Below are 20,577 nucleotides of genomic sequence, written 5' to 3' on the forward strand. Positions count from 1 at the left end.
CTATTTTGTGCTCACACTGTCTATTTCTCACGTGCATATTAGTATACTAACAAATACCAATATTTTATCAACCAGAAATACATTCTGCAAGTTTTTCATTTCTGATCTGAAATACAGTATTTTGAGAAGACCTGTAAAATCTTCCTGTTGGATGAATCACACATGTAGTTCATGATCAGTATGTATTAGTATCCTTATTGTGTCAACAGAGTTGGCACTAAAGCTTTCATTGCCATCTATAAACATGTACAAACATGTCTGAATTGAAACCAACAACTTTGCTTTAAGAAGTTGACATTTCCAAACGACTTTCCCTCCAGCACCCCTGGTTGTTCCTGTTGTATTAGCTGGGAGAGAATAAGGTGACTATGTGTCGATAAAGACAGATCCAGCAGATTAGATAGCTAGTCTGATAGGAAGGCAGTTGTCATGAATGTATATTGTAAGAAGAATGAAGAGTTGAATTTAATCTAACAGAATTCTTGCAATTATTGTTTCTGCTGCTATCACTGAAAACTCCAGCCTTTTAAAATCTGATACTACACACTGGATTATTGTCTTTATACCACTGAAACTGAGTACAGGATCCAGATACTTCCACTGATTTTAATACCAGCAGTGAAATATCATAAATTACCCTGACAGTGCTTTGAGTGCCACTGTGTTCTGGTGTTGGTTTGGTTTTGCATCCCCCCCCAACATGAATAATGTGAGAACACCATGAGTATTCTGAAATGATCTTGAAATCACTGTAATTTGCTTGATGTAAATACGTTTAGAAATTGAAAAATATATTCTATCTTTTTATTTTAAAAAAGTAGCAGAAAAATGCTCTCAATGCTGGACTTAATCAAGGACTCAATACTCAAGGAGTCAGAAAAATCAACAGGCTACAATATACAGACTAATATAAAAACGAGAGAGAGCCTAGTGATGGGCAGAGCACTATCAGGAACTGCATTAATGGGGAAACACGGTCTCTGATACAGTAATCAACAGTTATCAATCCAAACTCTGCCTGTCTTGGAAGAGCTAGATGTCCCTCCCTCCCATTGAAGATTGTCTTAAACTCTCAGACATGTGGTAAAGTCCCAGGATAGGACACAATCACCATAGAAATGCTGAAAGCTGGCCTCAATTCCTCCCTCATGACACATCTCCACAGCCTCCTCTTGCAGTATTGGGAACAAGGATCAGTGCCACAAGACATGTGTGACCCCAGCACTGTGAACCCTCTACAAGAACAAAGGTGACTGTAACAACTGTAACTGTAACAACTGCTGTGCAATCTCTCTGCAGAGTACTGCGAGGAAAGTGTTTGCCCATGTAATTCTCAACAGATTGCAATTACTCACTGACAGAGTTTATCCTGAGCTACAATGTTCTGAGGTCAGCAGTTGACATGATTTTCTCACTGCGTCAGCCGCAGAAGAAATGCCTAGAGTAGAGATGCCCCTTGTACGTTGGCTTCATAGACCATACAAAGGCCTTTGACCTGGTCAGCTGAAAAAGACTCTTCAAGTGCTCAACAAGATAGGATGCCCACTTCTTGCTCTCCTATGCCTTCAGTTCGATGTGTGTGTGTGGGGGGGGTCTGTTCTACCTGGTACTTCTCCACACCAAGACAAAAGTGTGTGGGGTTCTAATCCAAGAGATGTTTGCAGATGATACAGTCTGGACAGCACATTCCAAGGATGCTCTACAGAGACCCATAAACCATTTTATCCATGCCTGCATGGAGTTTGGCCTTGCGGTCAGCCTGATAAAGACCAACATCCTGGGTCAGGATTCCGCCAGCACTCCACACATCAGCACTGGTGACCTCACACTTGAGATGGTAGAAGATTTTGCCTACCTGGACTCCACCATAACCGGCAACCTCTCTATCAATGCTGAGCTGGATGAGCATATTGGCAAAGCAGATATAGCAATGACTCACCTCTCCAAAAGGGTGTGGGAAAATGCGATGCTAACAATCAATGCCTTCCATATGCACTGCATCAGGAAGATTTGGGGCATCACATGGCAGGCAGAGTCTCAAACAAATATGTATTCTCCCAAGGCTACATTCCCACAGCATGTTCGCGCTCCTATCTCAGCGACATTTACACTGACTTGGTCATGTACACAGCATGGAAGATGGCAGGATCCTCAAGGATGTGCTCAATGGGGAGCTGGCACTAGGCCTGTTCCTGTCGGCCAACCAACTCTGTGTTACAAATATGTCTGCAAACATGACACGAAGACTAGAAGCATTAAGCCCACCATGTGGGAATTCCTTGCAGAGGATCGCAGTTCCTGGAGAGAGACAGTCAGGCTGTGTGTCAACAGCAGTAACCAGAGAAGCAATGACAGCTGGGAATAGCACAGAGAGAATAAATTCTCCAACAGTTTGACTTTACCCTCAATGACACACTCTTCATTTGTCTCCTGAGACACACAGATGCCAACAGAAGAGAGGTTCTTCAGTGGGGCCCATAAATTTATTCAAGTGCATTTGTTCTTTTACTCAATATCTGTTATGGTTTTCACTTTAAGCCTACACCCCAAAACAAAGATGACATCTACATCTCAGGTCCCACTATGTTCCAAATGTTATTGATCATTAATATTTGGAGATTTAAAATCACCCACTCATAGTTGCTTAACAATTAATGATGGTCTGATGGGAGCTTTACGCCAACAACATCAAGAGAGTTCCATATTGACTACCCCTGGTGTACCCCAAGTGGCTACACTTTGAGCAATACTGAATGGTTTGGAATAGCAGCTGAGAAACAAGGGGGGCAAAGAAAAACTACACATTCCTTTGTATCATAAACCCAAACCTGGGTTTATGCAGTACATGGTGGAGAATCCAGATGAGGTTCCGGTCACTTATTCAGGGGAATAACCTATAGTAACTTATTGAGGGATCTCCTGGCCAGAGGACACAACCCTACCTCCATCCTCTGGTGCTCTAACAACTTTTCTGCATTACCTCTGTCTCCCCAAGCCTCACAGATATCAAAGACTACAAAACAATGCAAAGGCCTTTAACCAGTCATCTAGCTCCTCCAGAAAGGCATGACTTACCCCATCAACCCTGGATAGCCTGCATAAGGCTTCAGTTGTCTCTGTCTTCCTGTAGAGACAATTTCTCTTTTAGCTGCATTAGCAAGCAGGGACACTTTGGAGCTGTCCAAGGTCCTGTATGCTTTCTGCTCAATTCAGACTTTAATGCCTGCTTTCCCTGTGAGCCTCAAGTACCTGCATAGCTGACCATATATTTTGCCTGATTTTCTAGAACATAAAACATGGCTCAGAGTTTACAAAGTTAGCACAAACCATAGTTTAATATCATGTCTGATTACGAGCATCCATAATTATCTGAAGGAAGCCATGAACAGGATTGCTAGAGTGTCCCAATCAGAGATATATCCCCCAATATATATTCTGATTTATATTCTCTGGACTTTCAGAGAACTTCAGCACTACCATTCTCTAGAATTACAAAATCTTATTGAACCAAGCATGGCTTAGATGGGGCACCAGAAAATGATCCATTTCAACTGGGGTTTAGGCTTGGTTTCAGCACAGAAACAGCTTTGGTTGCCCTGAATGATGACTTCTGTCTGGAAAGAGATGGGGAAAATGTATCCTTGACCTCTCAGACAGGGACAGCCTAATTTCTGTTGTCCATGCTCTGGTAGCCCTCTGCTACTGTTGTTCCCCAGTGACTGGTATTCAAATGTATTCAGTTTCCAGTTGCTAGAAGCGGGAGTGTGTTATTACACTTATGCGCTGCTTCTGCACATCCCATAGACATTGGTTGCCCACTGTGAGAACAGAATGTTGGACTAGATGTGCTTTGGGTTTGATCCAGCAGGGGTGCTCTTATGTTTAGAGGTGTAGTGACACTGATCCTGGAAATAGTATGCAGCCATAATGACTCTTGTCATGTTATATATAGGGCTGCTCCTGAAAACATTTCAGAAACTTTAGCTGGTGCAGAATTCAGTGGCCAGGCTGATCACCGAGGCAAGACAGTTTGAGCATATTACACTGATCCTGGCATGACCATAGAATCATAGAATCATAGAATCATAGAATCATAGAGTTGGAAGAGACCACAAGGGCCATCGAGTCCAACCCCCTGCCAAGCAGGAAACACCATCAGAGCACTCCTGACATATGGTTGTCAAGCCTCTGCTTAAAGACCTCCAAAGAAGGAGACTCCACCACACTCCTTGGCAGCAAATTCCACTGTCGAACAGCTCTTACTGTCAGGAAGTTCTTCCTAATGTTTAGGTGGAATCTTCTTTCTTGTAGTTTGGATCCATTGCTCCGTGTCCGCTTCTCTGGAGCAGCAGAAAACAACCTTTCTCCCTCCTCTATGTGACATCCTTTTATATATTTGAACATGGCTATCATATCACCCCTTAACCTCCTCTTCTCCAGGCTAAACATGCCCAGCTCCCTTAGCCGTTCCTCATAAGGCATCGTTTCCAGGCCTTTGACCATTTTGGTTGCCCTCCTCTGGACACGTTCCAGTTTGTCAATGTCCTTCTTGAACTGTGGTGCCCAGAACTGGACACAGTACTCCAGGTGAGGTCTGACCAGAGCAGAATACAGTGGCACTATTACTTCCCTTGATCTAGATGCGATACTCCTATTGATGCAGCCCAGAATTGCATTGGCTTTTTTAGCTGCCGCGTCACACTGTTGGCTCATGTCAAGTTTGTGGTCAACCAAGACTCCTAGATCCTTTTCACATGTAGTGCTCTCAAGCCAGGTGTCACCCATCTTGTATTTGTGCCTCTCATTTTTTTTGCCCAAGTGCAATACTTTACATTTCTCCCTGTTAAAATTCATCTTGTTTGTTTTGGCCCAGTTCTCTAATCTGTCAAGGTCGTTTTGAAGTGTGTTCCTGTCCTCTGGGGTGTTAGCCACCCCTCCCAGTTTGGTGTCATCTGCAAATTTGATCAGGATGCCCTTGAGTCCATCATCCAAGTCGTTGATAAAGATGTTGAATAAGACCGGGCCCAAGACAGAACCCTGTGGCACCCCACTAGTCACTCTTCTCCAGGATGAAGAGGAACCATTGATGAGCACCCTTTGGGTTCGGTCAGTCAGCCAGTTACAAATCCACTGAGTGGTAGCATAGTCAAGACCGCATTTTACCAGCTTCTTTACAAGAATATCATGGGGCACCTTGTCAAATGCCTTGCTGAAATCAAGGTAGGCTACATCCACTGCGTTCCCTTCATCTACCAGGCTTGTAATTCTGTCAAAAAACGAGATCAGGTTAGTCTGACATGACTTATTTTTCAGAAATCCATGCTGACTATTGGTGATCACAGCATTCCTTTCCAGGTGCTCACAGACTGTTTGCTTAATGATCTGCTCCAGAATCTTCCCTGGTATTGATGTCAGACTGACTGGGCGGTAATTATTTGGGTCCTCTCTTTTCCCCTTTTTGAAAATAGGGACAACATTTGCCCTCCTCCAGTCTGCCGGGACTTCGCCTGTTCTCCAGGAATTCTCAAAGATGACTGCCAGTGGTTCTGAAATCACATCTGCCAGTTCTTTTAATACTCTTGGATGCAGTTCATCTGGCCCTGGAGACTTGAATACATCTAGACTAGCCAAGTATTCTTGTACTATCTCCTTAGTTATTCTGGGCTGTGTTTCCTCTGCTGAATCATTTGCTCCAAATTCTTCAGGTCGGGCATTGTTTTCTTTATCGGAGAAGACTGAGACAAAGAAGGCATTGAGGAGTTCAGCCCTTTCTGTGTCCCCTGTTTGCATTTCACCATCTTCTCCTCTGAGTGACCCCACTGTTTCTTTGTTCTTCCTTTTGCTACGAACATACCCATAAAAGCCTTTTTTGTTGCTTTTAACCTCTCTAGCAAGCCTGAGTTCATTCTGTGCTTTAGCTTTTCTGACTTTGTGTCTACACGTGCTGGCTATTTGTTTGAATTCCTCTTTGGTGGTTTCCCCCCTTTTCCATTTTTTGTACACATCCTTTTTTAATCTTAACTCAGTTAAAAGTTCTTTAGATAGCCACCCTGGCTTCTTTAGGCACCTTCCATGTTTCCGTCTCATTGGTATTGCCTGAAGTTGTGCTTTTACTATCTCCCTCTTAACAAACTCCCAGCCATCATGAACTCCCTTTCCTTTTAGTATTACTGTCCATGGGATCTCACCCAGCACTTCCCTAAGTTTTATGAAGTTGGCTTTCTTAAAGTCGAGAAATTGAGTCCTAGTATGCTTGGCTGCTCCTTTCCGCTGTATAGTAAACTTCAGAAGAGCATGATCACTCGCGCCTAATGATCCTTCCACTTCTACCCCACTAACCAGGTCATCAACATTGGTTAGGACCAGATCTAAAATGGCTGTTCCTCTTGTAGCTTCTCCCACTTTCTGGACAATGAAGTTGTCTGCAAGGCCAGTGAGGAATCTGTTTGACCTTATGCTCTTGGCTGAGTTTGACATCCAACAAATATCCGGGTAATTGAAGTCCCCCATTACTACTATCTCCCTTCCTTTTGCATGCTTGGCCATCTGTTCCAGGAAGGCATCATCTATGTCCTCCGTTTGGCTTGGGGATCTATAGTAAACTCCCACAATGAGGTCACTGTTATTCTTCTCTCCCTTAATTTTGACCCAATTTTGACCACACTGGTTGCCAATTAGTTTCCAGGCCCAATTCAAAGTGCTGGTTTTGACCTATAAATCCTTAAACTGCTCAGGACCACAATACCCCAAGGAACACCTCTCCACTTATAAACCAACCCAAAAACTGCAATCATCATCTGACGCTCTTCATGTGCCTCCTCCATGAGCAGTCCAGATGGTGGCAACACAAGAATGGGACTTTTCTGCAGTGGCTTTCCACTTGTGAAATGCTCCCCCAAAGGAGGTTCATCTGGCACCTTCAGTATACATCTTTAAGTGGCAGGCAAAAACATTCCTCTTCAAGCAGACCTTTGGCTGGATAATAATCTATGCCCTTTTAAATGTCTTTGTGGGAGGGGGGTGGTATTGTTTTGTTTTTGTTTTTATTATGTACTTTGTGGTTTTATTCTGTATTTTATTGTGTGAACTGCCTTGAAATTTTTGGATGAAGGGCAGTTTACAAATTTAATTAATTTAAGCTTCTGTGAAGATAGCCCTATAGTTGAAGTTTAAAATATATCTACTGCACTTCTTTAATAATTTAGATACTACATTTTTTCATGCTGACTCTCCATGCAGGTTTTTCCAATTCTCATCTCCCATGTGAGCCTAAAAATGCATTAAGGGAACTCTATTAAAATTAAGGAAACTCTAAAAGACATTCATAAACATGTGATGCTTAGTGAGCACTAAGTCTGATTTTCCTTATGCATGACCAGCTTATTTGGGTGGATTGTAAAAAATATCTTGCCATATTTGCTTATGAACAATCATAATGATAATAACAAATATAAATAACATCAACGCTCAGATCTGGGCAGAGCTGTATTTCTGTGAGGGTATTTTTGGTTGCAATCTGATATCTTTGCACAGTTTTGACAATCCAAAGGGGCTATAAAACTGCAGCAACCCTCCAGCTATAAATTGCTCAGATACTGGGAAATCCATGGTAGCTTGGAACAAGTTTCTATATTTCCCAGAAATATCTGGAATGATCCAACTCTCTGCCACCATCTTCAGAATGCAGCAGAGTAGTCTGCTGCCACATCAAACCTCTGCCGTTGGCAGATTGCCTCATTTGCATTTTATTCATGGCTGTACTATAAAAGCAACAACCCAAATTAAAATTTTGCACCCAGGCAATTAAAATCCTGCACCAAGCAGAGCCAAATTCTGTGATTCATAAATTCTGTAAACTGAGTGCATTTGCATTTTTTCTCTTATTTTGCACAATCTATTCTGCAGTTTTACTTTTCTTTATTGTGCTGTGACTTGTCATGGCAAACATCCTATCTGTTCAGTAATGCTCCTAGCAATTTGTAACTTGAAATGAAAAGCAAAGCCCAGCTAAAATATGTACCGTGATATTCGGATGTACTTAAAACAAACCAGAGGAAAAATAAACTTGCTTATTGGAGGTGGTAGGTGGTGGAGAGAACACAACACAGAGAGTTCAAGAAACTACAGCTATTCTATGCTGGTCATAATGGGAGTGCTAGTCATTGGCCAGTGCTGGCAAGGCCTTCAAGAACTTACAGTACACCCTTTTTGATGGGAATTGGAGGTGACAGGATGGGCCACATTTGGGCAATAAAAAGTTCCTGTACTTTCAAGCATCTAAATCATCAGATGCATGAAGGAGTCCAAAGGCCAATTCATAATTAATCTGAAAAGTTAGGCTCCAGACTTGGAAATCTATGTCTGTGTTTGAAAGGAAAGCAACTGGATCTGAGAGCACATTTGGTGTGGGAGGAAATATGATCCCAATTGTGGAGGCAAATCTGATCAAAAGAGAAGAGTTATGACTGATTTCTGAAAGTTCTAGAATCTCCTGAAACAATTTCAAGATACCAAAATGTAGCTTAATGGACTACATCATAAATGCTACCATTATGCTGAAGGAGCATAAAAGGAAAAAGGAACAGTTTCAGACTACAAACAAGCTTGCCATAATCTGTTTCACTTGCCATAATCTGTTTTCTTAAGCAAACTAATTATGCACATGTGTTCACCTATGAATGGTTTATGGGGACTAACCTGCTTCCTGTGATGTTCTTAGATCCCAATTCCACCTCTGTTAAATAGCTTTTTAGGAATATCTTTTTAGGATCGAGGTACAATCCCTTTCCTCATATATACAGTGGTCATATTTTTGGCAGTTCAAATCCATGCGAGGGGTGAGCTCCCGTTGCTTTGTCCCAGCTTCTGCCAACCTAGCAGTTAGAAAGCATACCAGTCTGAGTAGATAAATAGGCCACTGCTTACAGGCTAGCACTGTAAATGGGGGGGGGGTTGATACCAGTAATGCCATTATCTTGCTCTGTGCACTATTAACAGTGTGCATTTTGTTAAAATAATAAAGGAGCTATACGCACAAGGAAAGTAGCTGACCCACCTGAATGCATAAGCTTGTTGGGATTGCAAAGGTGGATCTAGGGGAATACAACTAATGTGGTCATACCGGGCACAGAGCTTCTGGGGCATCCAAGGAGGCACCACAACTATGACATACAACAGAAGATGGGAGGGGGTGGCACTGGATTTTAGCATCACACATGGCACCACTGACATTTGAGACGTCAAGGTCCACCACTATGTGATTGTGGACTTTACAGGGAGCAGTCTAACCATTAATCTCAGTTAAAATATGATTTGAGCATTGCTTTATTTGTCTAATTTCCCTTATTAATTTGTGTTCAAATTAGTACTGGGAGAATTCCAGAACTATGCATACATTCATATATATATTTGTTAAACTTGAATTATTTAACTGAGAGTGGATATATATTTTCTTCCCTGGCCTTTCTTATGAAAGGAGTTAAGCTACCCACACGCCCTATAAAGACAGTTTTCCAAACTGTTAAGGATCATATTCCAATTAAAACAAACCACAGAATTAATAGAGCAGCAAGATAAAAATGATTCATAGCCCTTGGTGATATATCTGAGAGATGAAGTCTGCAGTAAATCCCATTGAGCTCAGAGGGACTTGCTTCAGGGTAAACATGCTCTTAAAATTGTGCTGCATATTACTACACAGAGACTGTGTCTTTTAGGAGATTATACAAATTTGTCTGTTAACATAACATTTTTTTCCGGTACCCATCAGTAATTGGCAGTTGCAATGAATTATGTGTCAACCAAAAAGCTTCCCCCACCCCTATTTAAAAAGGAACATTTTAGCCAATGGCAAAAATGTACAGAAACAAAAATTCATTAGTTTTGCATAAAATGGCCTGAGGACAAATATGTGACCCTGGAGCCATTTGTTTCATGTCTTCTTTTTAATGTAAAAGAGTTTTGTATGAAGAGTAAAAAAGCAGAATGAAATGAGAATTATTTACTTTGCTGGTGCATGAGACTAATGGGGTCTTCTGTTATTCCCACTGATGTCACTGAGAGATTTGCTTTGGGCTTTCTTGCAGTCAGGTTTTGGTTTAGTCTGTGTAGAACTATGGAAGAAAAAAATGTAGCGGTTTTTAAAATTCATAAGCAAAGGAGAAAGAAGCAGTTGGTAAAGCATAACTGAAAAGGAGTCTGAGGCTAACATTTCAGAATCTGCAAGAATTTACAAAATGTATTACTTGGAACTGGGACAGCAAGGTTTTGAAAGAATAATAAAACTGTTGATGTAAGGCAAATACTAAGATTAGAACCAAAATTTTCTAATTAGGTGAAGGATTTGTGGAGAAGCTCTTCTCTTCTCCTGCTAGGTGCTGTTGGTTATGGAAACATCTTCACTCACACACACCCTACAACACTGATGTTTGCACTCACACCTAGGTTGCAAAATACCCTGATGCAAAATGTATCAATGGGTGTGGATACAAGATGGGGAGCCAAACTACTCTTAAAGGGGCCATTAAAGCTACCTGCAAGTCCATTGCCCTTTAAGAGCAGCTTAAATCTGAACTCTCCATGACAAAATAAAAACCCTAATAATACTAACCAGTATGGCCACTGTCAGGGAACTGCCATCGGAGCCAAGAGTGGAGGTAAGGCTCCCCAACGATGCAGGAGAAGGGACCAGCAGAGAGAGAGAGAACACTTCCTTTGGGGAAGGAAATCGGCGTGACACCAGGAAGAAAGGGGAGCAGGGAAGGACTTCGGAGAGATGGCTCCAAGACTCTTCCACAGAGACCAGCGGGGAGAGCCCAGGACCCCTGCTGGCCACGCCCACTCTGCGCAGAACATTTCCGCGCAGGGAGGCTAGGCGGAGACTTGGCGTCAAAGAGCTTTTATGTTGGAAGAAGTTCAGGAAATGCCCACTGACGGATTCTGCCAGTGACTGACACAGCCACGGAGAAAGGGCTGTCAGCCAGGGAAATGTTTAGCCAGACAATGTTGCCTAGAGCAGCAGCACCCTTATGCACGAGCAACCCCCAATTCCCTTTACAGCCACAAAGCACCTTTCTTCTTTCTGAATACAGAAGGGATATATTAGGTTTGCAGAAAAATACTAGAACTGCACATGGAACAGCGCAGTGCAGAGTGCAAGCACAGTCCCATCTCCAGCGACAGAACATGGAATGGCCATTCACTTTGCTATAAGTGCAAATAATAACACTCACCGTCAGTGGCGTAGCGTGGGTTGTCAGCACCGGGGCAAGGCAAGTAATTTGCGCCCCTCAACCAGGTAGGGGCAGAGAGCTACGAGTGCAAGCACGCCCCCCCCAGATGTTGCGCCCGGTGCGGCCGGCCCCCCCTGCACCCCCCACGCTATGCCACTGCTCACCGTTGCAGATGGATACTCCCTGGAAATTGCCTCAATGAGTTCCGTGAAAAGGTCTTTATGTAAAATATAATTGGGAGAAATTTTAAACTGAAATATGCATACACGTGTTTATAGTTTGATATAATGTTGTAGCTAGCTATTATCTTGTATCACACAGAATACAGATTTGAACACTGGTCATCCAATGTGAAAGGGACAAGGATTAAATTAGTAGTCACCCATTGTTCTTCACTAGAGAATTGTGTGTAATTAAAAATCCTGGTTGCTTCTAATATCACATGACTAGACATGCAAGGAAGCTCTGGATACCTGTTGGCCTTGATGAAAACACACTCAAATGCAGTCATATTGCTTTTCCTAGAGGATTTGTGTTAGTCAAAAAGAGTCTTTTAAAAAAAATCCCCCATCAAATCAGTTTCATGAAAGAGTTATTTCATGCCTTGAACAAATTTTATATAACCATCACTTTAGCTTTTCTGGCCTTCGATCAAGCTGTGAAGTGAAATTATATTAAATAAATATGGAAAGATTATGCTTCAGTCCTGTGTTATATTGTGCTCTGCATAAAAATGAGAAGACACTCAAAAAAATTGCATTATCAGACATTTCTGGAAAAATAAAGGGGCACATTTTCAGAGTATGGTGATTTATATTAATACAAGCTAGAAGTGTCTGGTGTTGCCCAGGAAAATTAAGAAACCAAAAATTATTGAGATTTATGAATGGATGATGTAATTTGTTACTCTCAGGGCTATGTGTAGTCTTCCCCCTGCCCCAGGGCCCTAAACTGACCCAATAACACCAGACCATAGCTGGCCCCTAATCAATTTGGGTTTGGGATTAATGTTTAATTAGGGTTTTAAAAAACCTTATAAAAAACCTAGGAAAAAATGGTGCTGGTACTTACCACGCAAGGACACTCTGGCCCCACAACCCAGACTCCAGCCACAAAAGCTGAGGTCTGCTTAAGAGGCCAGAGACCACCTTGGCTTGGACCTGCATCTTGGGATGCCTACAGAATGGCTCACAATGGTATCCAAGCATAGACCAAACCCTGATTCTCAATCTTGGGAGCTGTCAGAACAAACCGGGCATCAAAATCTCCCAAGGCACCCAAATTGGTGTAGTGTGGAACACTTAAGTCTGCCACCTTGGTTCAAAAAGGTGCCTGATGGCTCCCAAATGTAGGCAAAAGCTATCTCTTCCACCTCAGGAACAGTCATGCATAGAGAACAGAGAGACAGACGAACAAACCACTTTCCAAAACATGTAGCAGAAGGCAGTACAAGTCAATAGTACATAGAAGTAGATACTGTAGTAGATAAATAAGCATTTCAGTATATTTCATACAAAACCTCTCCCCATGAATTTATTTTGACAGTAATATATACCAAGATATTATCAAAGAAATGTTGTCTTTTGCTGTCAGTAGATACTGTTTACCCAAGAATATACAAATGGAATTGGCCAAAAGGCCAACTAATCTAAACCCTCAAGGATTACACTGTTAGAGAAATCAATTGTAAAGTCCAAACTGTTCATTGTATATTATATAAGATCTGTTTAATGATCCTCTTTTGACTGTGCAGAACTCTTTAAGCCTCTGGACTCCTCCCTACTTTCCCCTTTGACCAGGCAAAATCCTGCTTGTTTATTTCAAGCTGTGACAGGCAATTGTATATTCCCCTTAAGGTGGCTTGAAGCAAAAGAGGCCAGAGAACCTTTACCTTTAATAGTTGTGTAGAAGAGGCCATATGAGCAGATATGGATTGCATTATAATAAGGTACACCTGTAGGTTTGCTGGCCTCACTTCCATCTGGTCAGCCTGTTTAATAAACCTGTTGCATTACCAGCACCTGTATGGATTCCAACTGAGTACTGAAGTTTAACAAACAAAAATAGTGCTTCCAGTTACTAGTCTTAGGCAGGTGTAAGGAAGTAAAATCTCACATTCCTCCAGGCTCCCCATATCCATTTGTGTTTTAGTGTAAACAAAACTAGGAGAACTGCCTACTGTTATTCTGATTCTGCATAGTTCACTTTCTGCTGTTGAGGAGGAGGATGCAGAGCAGACACAATGCCGATAACTGGTCAAAGGCTAGAAATTGGAACAGAAGGAAAACATGATAGTTTAGTCATTTAAGCATGAGACTCTTAATCTTAGGGTTGTGAGTTTGAGCCCCACCTTGGACAATTCTGATTCTGTGAGAAAGAGGGTTAAAAAATTGAAATGCAAAGAGGCAAAAAAGAAAAGAACTGAATGGTTTTTATGGCCTGTTTCTCTCCACCCACAACCTAGCTACCCTTCCTATTCTGAGCACTTAGAGACTTCTCATTTCCAGATGCCAAGTATTCTCTGCTTTAAAAAAATAAATTATTTACTTAAATTGTTTCTGTGCCTCCTATTCTTGCTTTTGAGCAGCAAGAAGTGGGAGGAGGGCTGAGAAAATGCACCATACCGCCAACTAAAGGAATGGCGCAGTACTGTACAATACAAATAGGCCCAATACAAATTAGTCACAGTGAGACTCCAGCACAGCCTTCCAGAGGCGGTTCCATTCCCAAATCACAGATCTGCAGTGGAGATCCTTCATCTTGGTTGTACATCATCGCAACTTACCCACGCTGATGTTCATATCTCATAAACTGGCAGAGATGCAGCCACTTTATATGTTCTCTAAACACATCAATTGGTACATATGCATCTTTTAGCTATATTGATAGAATTGAATGTGTGTTTTGGCTTGTATTGGGTTGCTGTGCAAAATATACAGAAAGAGTTCCATCCAAAATCTAAATCTGTTAGGGGAAAACTGTAGTATCTGATTCTGTTGGTAGTTGCCAAGTTTTGGGCACTCTGAGTAATTGTTTAATGAAATGGACACATGTGATTTATCCAGCAAGCCATTGATTCCATCCTAGAGGAAATTATGAATCTTGATGAATGAAAAGCTTTGCAGAGAAAACAAAATGTTTTACTTTCTCTCTCTCACAACTTTAAACATTTGTTTTATTAAGGATATTTCTATATTGCTTTGTATATAAAAATACATATATGCGGTAAAGAGAAAACTAAAACAACAGTTAACTTAAACAACTACAAGTGTTACACAAATATACACTGTTGGCAATTTGAAGGTGACAAAACTTCTAGTATACAGTCGGTGAATTTGGTAAAATGAAAGGATCAATCTGCATGTTACAATTTCCAGAATTAAATGTAGTTTACAGAAACTTAAATAAGTGTGCATTGTCATTAGCAACTGAAATATTGAATGGCTTCTCTTCTTTCTGCCTTGTTTTTCTCATGTATGTAATTGGTACACACACACACACCTATTAGTATTCTGGGAAAGCTATCAAAACAAACTATTCTATATACTAAAAGAGAACACCTTTTGAAATTGGATTAGCATAAACATACTACTTATAAGTCAGTTTTTTCCATGTTATAGTTGGTTAACTGTACATAATGGGAAGTTACTTATGAAAAGATTTCTCTTTGTTTTACACACACATGCTTAAGAAAAAGAATGTTTGTTCAACATGACAACTATTTAACTTTGCAGAAAATGAAATATTAACTCTAAACTTTGCAGTCATGTAGAGGAAATTGCAGCTGAAATGAAGACATCTGAGGCACTTTTCACTTTTATTATATAGGAGGGGAAAGAGAGAGAGAGAGCGCTAAATGTAACTGGAATGCCATTTTTATAGTATGTATTGTAATAAGGACCCCTTTCATGAACATGAAACACAGGTGTATCATGCCAGTTATGAAGAGCACAGGCATGTATAAATTTTGACTATATTTTGAAGGTAAATCCCTCAAACAACAATGAGCAACTGGCTATAAGAAGAATTCCCAGATACTGTTTTACCTTAGGCTGGACTCTGATTCCATGGCAGAACTGGAATATTAAACTTAGTTCTTAACAAGTCCAAATTAATCATCCTGTCCATTTGATCACATCGGCTCTCTTCTTCCCAACTTCTGAAGTGAATGTTATGGCTAAATTGTGCTTTTTAAAAAAAATTATTACTCATGAACTGTACAATTACATGCTGCCTTACTCTAAAGCCCCATACAAAGAGTTCTTGAACACAATTTCTATTCAAAAAAGTCCATTTGGGGAATCTGTTAGTATGTAGAGAAGGCAAGGATTTGTTGAGGTTGAAGCAGGTGATTTCCTCAGACACGTTTTACAAAATGGCTTCCTTTATTCCTAGTCACCTGCCCATAGCTATTCAAGCTATGATTCTGGCAAGAATGAAAGCATGGACAGAGGTGCAGAAGACCTCTCCCTGAACCGTGGAGAAGAGGACGAGGATGATCATGATGAACATGAAGATGCTGAGAAGGCCAATGAGTCGGATGGCGTAGAAGCGGAGCGCCTGAAAGCTTTTAATGTGAGTTACATGGAGCTTTATGCCCTTCAGAATTTTATTTTCTTATTTGTGGCATTTATTATGGGTATATGTGGCAGTAAAAGAGGTACACTAGCTTTATTAGAAGGGGGACCTCCCTCCCTCCTCACACATTAAAACACTTGGAAACAGACACCAGCTCACCAGATTTAGAGGTTTAACGTATATTTACCTCAGTTGTGTGTTTTGTGTGTGTGTGCATGTTTGCTCAGTGGACAGCAGCAGTAGGGACTAGGGGGCTGCAGTGTAGTTCCTGGAGTGTATTCCAGCGGCCAGCTATTTTCTATTATTTTCCAGATTTATATAATTTTGCATGACAACGTACGCAAAAATTGCTCACAGCAGGGGAAGAGTAAGAGACACAGTTCAGTATAACAATGTAGGCATCCTACTGCATTGTTAATAACAGACATGAAAACAGTGCCTATTTTCACAATCTGTGTTTTATTTCCCTCACAATTTCTATACACTACAGCCTAATCTTTTCTTGTCTTTTTTTTGTCAATCCTAAAACAAAATCCTTGCTTGCTTAGCATTTCTGACTTTCCATTACAAAGCTCTTCACTGTGTAAATAAAGAAAAATAAAAATAAAGAAAATGTCTTCCTCTCTGTAACCGAGCCAGGAAGCTTAGAAAGAGAAGAGAACACCACCCCTCCAAAACCTTCTCCTCTGTCTCCCTCTTGCCCACAGATGTTTGTCAGGCTGTTTGTAGATGAAAACTTGGACCGAATGGTCCCAATCTCTAAGCAGCCCAAAGAAAAGATCCAGGCTATCATTGACTCATGCAGGCGACAATTCCCTGAGTACCAAGAGCGTGCCAGAAAGCGTATACGTACTTACCTCAAGTCCTGCAGGCGGATGAAAAGGAGTGGTTTTGAGATGGTGAGTTTTGATCTAAAAAAAACCCCAGCCCTAGTTTCCATCAAAAACCCCATATGTAAATCCATGACACTATTTTGTTTTCATCTTAGTGTCTCTTTTTATTTGTATTTTTGGTAATGTCAGGTCAGAGGTTATTCTTCCTCCTTTCATATTACCGGGATCCCCCCTCCCTTTCTCCAGTACATTTGAAATGCCTTCCAAAATGCAGTTTGCAGTTATTTCAAATAGAAATTCATTTTAAAAAATGAAGAGCTCCTCAAGATGTAAAGCAACAAGCAAAAGAGAAATAAGGCTTGTTTGTTTTTGCAGGGTCATCATTCTGACTCCTGTAGAGTTGATATAGTGGCCTGAACCTACAGGTACATGTTGATAGTAGTGGGATGCATATGTGAAACTGGACATGCCATGTACACATGGCTACCTACTGATTCTCTTTAGGATGGAATGTCAGTCTAGTCAATCTAGGCCTTCCTCCCAAGCATATGATATACACATTCCAAGCTGACAGATCTGATCATGTGGTCAGGGATCTGCACATATTTCATGATGCAGCTGTGAGAATCATGGGTCCAGCCATTAGTGGTGGGTGAGTCAATATAGCAGGGGAATCTTTCTATATTTTGGAATGGGCATATTAATTGTTGCCCTGTTGTCATAATTACCACAACATTTGTCAGAGACATGAAAACTGCTTTTAATGGTGCTTATGCTACAATCACATACATTTGGCATTTTACCAAATCAATGTAGCCTAAGCAATGTAAGACTATAGAAAAAGACTATAGAAAAACACTTAGGATCAAATTAATATGCTTTCAGCATTTTCAAAATTGTTTAAAATTCCTCATTGTTTGTCACCCTGGGCTCCTTTGGGAGGAAAGACAGGATATAAATTTACTAAATAAGGTTTTGCTTTATAGGATTAAGATTTTTAGGGATCATTTCTTAATTGCAACATTAATATCATGGGGAGCTTTTTTAACCTTTCTAATTTCTCAAAGAAAGTGAGAAATGAAAAAAGGACACCATTTTTTTGGCTGCCATGATCAAACACCAACTAAATGTTAAAATACCACACCACACGCATCCTTTCCCATTATAGTAGAAAAGAAGAACTCCTTTGAAAATTATCTCAGCATTTCCATAAAAAGTCCTAAAACAAACCTCAGACCCTTCCTTTCATAACTTTCAAACATCATCTACCTTTTAAATATCATTTTAAGAAATACATCCAAATAACCGTATTTTATATAAAAGCAATAAAATCAGTCTATATTTTGTCGCTCCTTCCTTCCTTCTTTCCTTCCTTCCTCCTTTCCTTCCTTCCTTCTGATGTCCATTCATTGTTCCAGAACCTTAAATGACTGTGTTCAAAACCAATTGCCACATCTGCTGAAATCACTAGCTTAGGACAAAAGTGAAAATGCAGGAAGTCGTATTTGTGCAATTGATGCAAGTCAAGTCAGCTTATGAACAAGGGAACTATAGATTGAAAGGGAGCAGAGACCATGAAAAAATATCAGATGTGAAAATCTGATTGTTGAGTTATATTGTGTTTTGAAATATTTGACGGGCAATATATTATTGAAGTCTAGTAAATAGTGTAGTTTTACATTTGTTTTGTTTGAATTAAGTTATTTATAAAATGAAAAGTCTTTGTGCAACTGTCTGATCTTGATAACTTTGATTAATTTTATCTCACGACTTTGTACACTGCTCTAATATCGGTACAGATGGAGTGTAATATATATATATTTACAAAGAAGTAATATTTTTCCTGTCTTATATGACCAAATTTCATACACATGTTCACATCACTGAACAATTACAAACATGAATGATCTCAAAAAGTGCTTGTTTATATCTCTACATAACTGTCCAAATAAAAAAGCATGTAGGGGTAGCAAGTTTTTCAGGTCTGCTGTTGCCCATGAAAACACAGAACTAATCTCCTTCCCTCATGCATGTGGACGTAGCTGTGTCCAAAAGCTGTTGCCATAGTTGAGTGAAAGCAAGCAAAGTCTTCTCCTGAGCAAGAGTGTACACCTCTCTGTCTTACGTTCCTTATTTCAGCAACATCATTGCATAACAGTAGCAGTTGCCAATGAGGCTGAGAGACAAGATCCTCAACAGTGGAGACTGTATGAGAAACCAGAGTTAGACCTTTGGTTTATCTAGCTTGGAATCATCTACTCTGATTGGCAGTGGCTCTCCATGAAGCTTCACAGAGGTTTTTCATGATCATATTGTCTGAAGCTCTTTTGACCGGAGATGGTAGGGATTGAATTTGGCACCTTCAATAAGCAAGATGCATTGAAATATGGTCCTTCCCTTAAGATAGACTAGTGGAATAGAATGTGAATGGTCACGGGCAGACATTCTAAATGGTAGTGAAACCTAGTTTGAACACACATTTGCTGCATCCTGAGGCATTTGCTGTCAGGACAGAGAGACCATGTTCAGTAAGCCCTATACCATGGCTTATAAGCTGATTGGGTAACTTTGCTCCTCTCCTCCGTGCTGTGGAAGTTTAGGTCTTGGTGTGATATGTGAACATGGCCTCCATAGCCTCTCTAGGTTTCATAAAGACTTTTGGGTGGTTTGCTTGAGGGGCTTATTATTTGAAGGGCACTACACAAACCCTCTGCATAGGTCAGTTTCAATTTGATAGATTTGGCAGTGCTGCAAAGACAAACAAGAATAGTATTTCTTTTCACTCACTATTACATTTCATCAGCTAAAGCTTGTTTCAAATCCTGATGATTAATATATGTCAATATGAAGAAATAAAGAATTAAATGGCCTCCATGCTTGTAAAACATATCATTTTGAAATGTCTGGTGCTATCTAGATTGTAATCTAAATTTGTTTCACTGTAATGACATAACTGAAAGGTAATTAGAATACAAGGAGCAAAGTTGTTTAACTGACTGCTTATTTAATATCACTTAAAATGCAGGAATGGTGACTATATCACTGTATCATTATGGTGGTAAGGCGTTGCAGTGAAATTTCTACAGAGGTCTGGGCATAAATTCAACTTTTCACATGATTCAGTTGATAAATCTTTCTGAAAATGCCAGAACAATTAAAATTGTTTATAGGACATGTAGCATTTCAGGTGTAATTATGGAACAACCACCATGACTTGACGCTCTGGAAGATGTAAATATATTAATTAGTGGAAGGTGTGTCTTGCTCTGATCTACCTCAAACCATATCATGTATACCGAGTGTAGTAGAAAAATATACATCTTTCTTTTAGTTTATGAAATACAATAGGGATAAAATAATATAAATTCTGAAGCAATTTCTTTGGGTGTCAATGTATATAACACAGCAACAGGTTATCATATTGCTTTTATTTTGAATGGCACCATTAGGGTCACAATGAAAATGGATGCAAAAACTATCTGAAGAAATGAAACAAACTTCTGCAAAAGCATTTGTCAAAGCACAGGTTTCAGATCATCATGGTAGACCAGCGATGGTTCCTTCCTCAGTTGACCCACACAGATCGGCTGAGATGAAAGGACGTATAGTTCCCTCACCATTCAGCAAACTATTAATCTAATGACCAGGCAGGGGGCAACTTGCACTCCCATTAGTGCACTGGGCTCTACTGTCTTTACTTTTATACTTTTTGTTGCTTCTGCCAAATTTGGCTGTGGTTGTTTGGGGAATTGATCAGTGCCCTAAACTGGGGGTTAGACACTCATTTGGTAAGCAGAAATTTTAGTAGCAAGTTCCATAATGGACCAAATATTGGGGCTAGTACTGGCTATAGTGTGCATGGCTTTCTCATTATTATAATTATAATTAATTAAATTTCTATACCGTCCATCCAGGGATCACAGGGCAGTTTATAA

The 20,577-nt window shown here is 40.3% G+C and overlaps 1 protein-coding gene across 3 annotated transcripts in view; it reads left to right on the forward strand.

The window, feature by feature from the left end:
- Positions 1-20,577, forward strand: part of NOL4 (nucleolar protein 4) — a 121,844-nt gene that overhangs the window by 84,007 nt on the left and 17,260 nt on the right. For 2 of the 3 annotated variants that reach the window (XM_053396258.1, XM_053396260.1), the window contains exons 7-8: positions 15,627-15,806; positions 16,517-16,708. In XM_053396258.1, the coding sequence (XP_053252233.1) occupies positions 15,627-15,806; positions 16,517-16,708 (372 nt within the window). The remainder of the gene's footprint in view (positions 1-15,626; positions 15,807-16,516; positions 16,709-20,577) is intronic. The other variant, XM_053396259.1, reaches the window with a different exon arrangement.

This window comes from Podarcis raffonei, chromosome 7 (genome assembly GCF_027172205.1).
Source record: "Podarcis raffonei isolate rPodRaf1 chromosome 7, rPodRaf1.pri, whole genome shotgun sequence".
Lineage (NCBI taxonomy): Eukaryota > Metazoa > Chordata > Lepidosauria > Squamata > Lacertidae > Podarcis > Podarcis raffonei.